At 45.1% G+C, this 3,500-nt stretch overlaps 1 protein-coding gene across 1 annotated transcript in view; it reads left to right on the forward strand.

Annotated features, from left to right (window-relative positions):
• Positions 1–248: 248 nt before the first annotated feature.
• The window catches only part of galnt14 (UDP-N-acetyl-alpha-D-galactosamine:polypeptide N-acetylgalactosaminyltransferase 14 (GalNAc-T14)), a gene marked incomplete in the record, with an annotated part of 258,579 nt that continues 255,327 nt past the window's right edge, over positions 249–3,500 (forward strand). Inside the window, 1 exon segment of the mRNA XM_037685964.1 lies at positions 249–640. Coding sequence (XP_037541892.1) covers positions 482–640 — 159 coding nt within the window.

Below are 3,500 nucleotides of genomic sequence, written 5' to 3' on the forward strand. Positions count from 1 at the left end.
TGATGATCTCCAGATGTTGGATTTTAAAAAGCTGGGTCCAGATCCAGGATCTGGACTCAGCTGGCTCTGGACTGAAGGATTCGAGTGCTTGTTCCAGCAGAACCTGCAGACCCAGGACCCTGGAGGTGCAGCAGTCCAGATCTGGTTCTGGTGTCGGCAGGTGGAGCTCCACGATCCCGTTCAGACCTCCAGGAGGGTCCAGGACTACCTCCGCGCAGGACTCAGACCTGCGCACAACCCTCGCCCCGCACGCGCGCGTGCCCGGCTGTCAGGCGTGTCTGGGAAGCGCTCGAGCTCCTGGGAGAGTTGTCAGAGCGCGCGCGCTCGGTGCGGAGCAGACAGGCAGCGGTTCGGCTCCGACCCGCCTCGTTGTTGTTGTTGTTGTTTGTGCGGCGCGTGTTTTGTTTGTTTCTCGCGTGGACAAAATGCGGTTCTGACAGCAGCCGGGCTGCGGGCGCCGCCGGCTCCTCCTGACCGGAAAATGAAGCGTCTCTGTCGGAGGCTGGCGGTGGCCGTGGCGGTGCTGGTGTGGCTGGGAGCGTTGGTTTACCTGCTGGTGCTGAGCCGGAGGCGGCTGCCGGAGCTCGGCGCGGGCGGAGCCGGAGGAGCGGCGGGAGGCGGGGAGGCGGCGTCCAGCCAGGTGAGTCCAGGTGTTGTAATGATTGTCTTTATGAACCTCTCGGTGCTCCCGAAGTTCATCACAGTCCGATGAACTCCGCCCGCCGTTCACAAGTTCGTGTTTGTTTTAATGTTCAGTTATTATAAAGGCGCAGAGCGGGCAGCTCACGTGCAGGACCACGAGGAGTTCTTCACGGTGCAAGTTTTCACTAAAACATCTGTAAAACGCAACAACCACCTTCACTCTGGTTCAGGTTCCTGCAGCTGCAACTCTCTGGGGTTTCTCCAAACTCACCCCACAATTAACTTGATTTATCTTAAGGCACAAAAGTCCTGTTGGACACACATTAAAATACATTTTACAGCATAAAAATACATTTGAGTAAGTTTTTCTTCATAAGAGACCTGACTAATACTTTAGTTAAATAGATACTTTTATTATATGAAGATACAATTTTAAATAACAAACGGATATATTCTTATTTATTTCTGTATATCTTCCTATTTTTTCTTAAAAAAAAAAAAAGCTAATTACAATGTAGTATAGTTACAGTTAATAAATTAATGAAACTTTCTAAAGCGGTTTATGTGAATTTTAAGGGCCAAGTAAATTAAGTTGCTGTTTATTTAAGAGTAAAACTAGTTCTTACTCGTAGATCGCTGACCTGCATGTGGATTTTTGTTTGTTTTACAAAGTTTAAATCAATATATCTTAACTTTTCTTTGCCTTCCTCATCAGTTATTCCTCTAAAGTCTGAGGCAACATGTTGTGGGAACATTACAGCGAAGAGAAGCAAGCACTCTAATTAAAATCAGAAATAAAACCTGATTTAATATCACACGTTTAGCTTCTGTGATCTAAACTTTTGCACACTAATTGGTTGAGTCTGGACCTTCTCTTTCTGTTTTTATGGTCAGTTCTTTTCTCTGGAACCATTTGGGACGTTCAGTAAAGAAAGGAGCCCAAATGTGTGGCAGTTAAAGTGATTAGTCTCAGAAGATTGAAGGATAAAATAAAGCAGCGGGACCATAAAGGTGCCACCTGAGCTCTGGCCGCCCTCAGAACTCACTTCAGCTTCTAAAATATTTTTACTGATTTGTTTTTTGGACTCCAGCTCCTAAAAGTCTTGAGTCACACTCTAGTGTTTCGGCGTAGTTCTTGCTGCTCCGACTCTTCAGGAGATAGTTGTTCCGTTTTGGCCCTGGCTTCCTGCTCTGCACAGATGTTAAGCGGAGCGTCCTCCTCGTGCTCCTGCTTCTACATTGATGCCCCCGAGCTGCAGCTCGACCCAGAGAGTCCGTTTTCAAGGAACGTCCTCAGAAATATTCAGCACTCGTGATGCAAATGGTGCGCATCATCGAGAAGGAAAGATGTTCTGCAGAGACGTGCAAGTTTTTAAACTTATTCTGACCCACTGAAGCTCAGTTAGACGTTATCGTGATCTGTTTCCTCTAATCGAACTAATTAAATGATTGATTACGAACGATTTGACATCGTTTTCTCCGATCGTCTCTCTTTAACGTGGAGGACGTGACGTTTGTGGTTTCCAAGAAGATTTCAAAAGTCGGATCCGTCTGACCTCAGAACAGTTCTGGACTTCACCTGGGTCCAGTTTAAACCAGTTCTGGTCCAGAGGTTCTGGATGGTGTTCACATCTGGCTTCTTCTTTGTCTGATAGAGCTTTAAGCAGCTTCTGTGGATGAACTGTTTACAGATGATGATCCGTGGAAGTGTTCCTGAGCCCAGAGCAGAACCAGACCTGGTCTTAATGCAGTGGCCCCCAAGGGCCCGAAGATCACGACCCTCTAATGTTGACTTCCAGCCTCGTCCTTTGAGCTCAAAGGTTTCTACAGAAACGTTTGATGGTTTTATAAACTGCACACGGTTGAAATGCTCCAAGTTTATGATTTTCTCAGACTGCTCAACCTCTGCCCATCTTTACTTCCGACAGATTCAGCCTCTTGAAAATGCTCTTCTTATGCAAACTCTTTGATCTGTTGACAATTGATCTAATCTGATGCAAAATGCTCCTCAAGCTGTTTTTATTTGTACCGCTTACTGATTATTGCTTCTGGAACAACAGTTTTGAGACGTGTTGTTGCCATAAAACTCAAAATGTCCATGGAGTTTGGAGACCACGCCCCAAAATGACATATGTATCTTTTTTTTTTTTTTGGGGGGGGGGGGGTGTCATCATTTGATGTCTACTGTTCCATGTAGAATAAAAATGGATTCATGAGTCTGTCAGATCGTTGCATTCTGTTTATTTGCTATTTACACAATGTCTCAACTTTTTACAAATTGAGGTTGTAGAAAGTTCTTTTCCAGTTTGAAGAGATCGTTGATGAAAGGACCATAAGTTCCAGAGTATTCTGTCTCCCTTCACTTACGACTGTTGATTTAGAGACAGAGTGCAGACCTCAGGTGGTGACAGAAGGTCATAAATGTTCAAGGTTCATCACCAATCAGAGCAGACCAGAACTGGAACTGAGCTCAGCATCGAACAGGAAGTTGATACAGAGAGGTGGAAGAGAGTCTGAAGAACCAGGTCAGCCGTTCAGTGGCTACGTCAGGTGTTTGGATGGAGATCCTGTTTGACTGCTGCTTGACTTTTGTTGTGTTCAGCTCTTTTCCAAACTCAGACTCAGCAGTCTTTATTCATCTCAGATTATTCAGCAGTCTTTATTCATCTCAGATTATTCAGCAGACTTTATTCATCTCAGATTATTCAGCAGTCTTTGTTCGGCTCAGATTATTCAGCAGTCTTTGTGGGATCAGATTATTCAGCAGTCTTTGTTCGGCTCAGATTATTCAGCAGTCTTTGTTCGTCTCAGATTCAGCAGTCTTTATTCATCTCAGATTATTCAGCAGTCTTTATTCA

The sequence above is a fragment of the Nematolebias whitei genome, chromosome 12, assembly GCF_014905685.2.
Source record: "Nematolebias whitei isolate Nwh7 chromosome 12, NemWhi1, whole genome shotgun sequence".
In the NCBI taxonomy this organism is placed as follows: domain Eukaryota; kingdom Metazoa; phylum Chordata; class Actinopteri; order Cyprinodontiformes; family Rivulidae; genus Nematolebias; species Nematolebias whitei.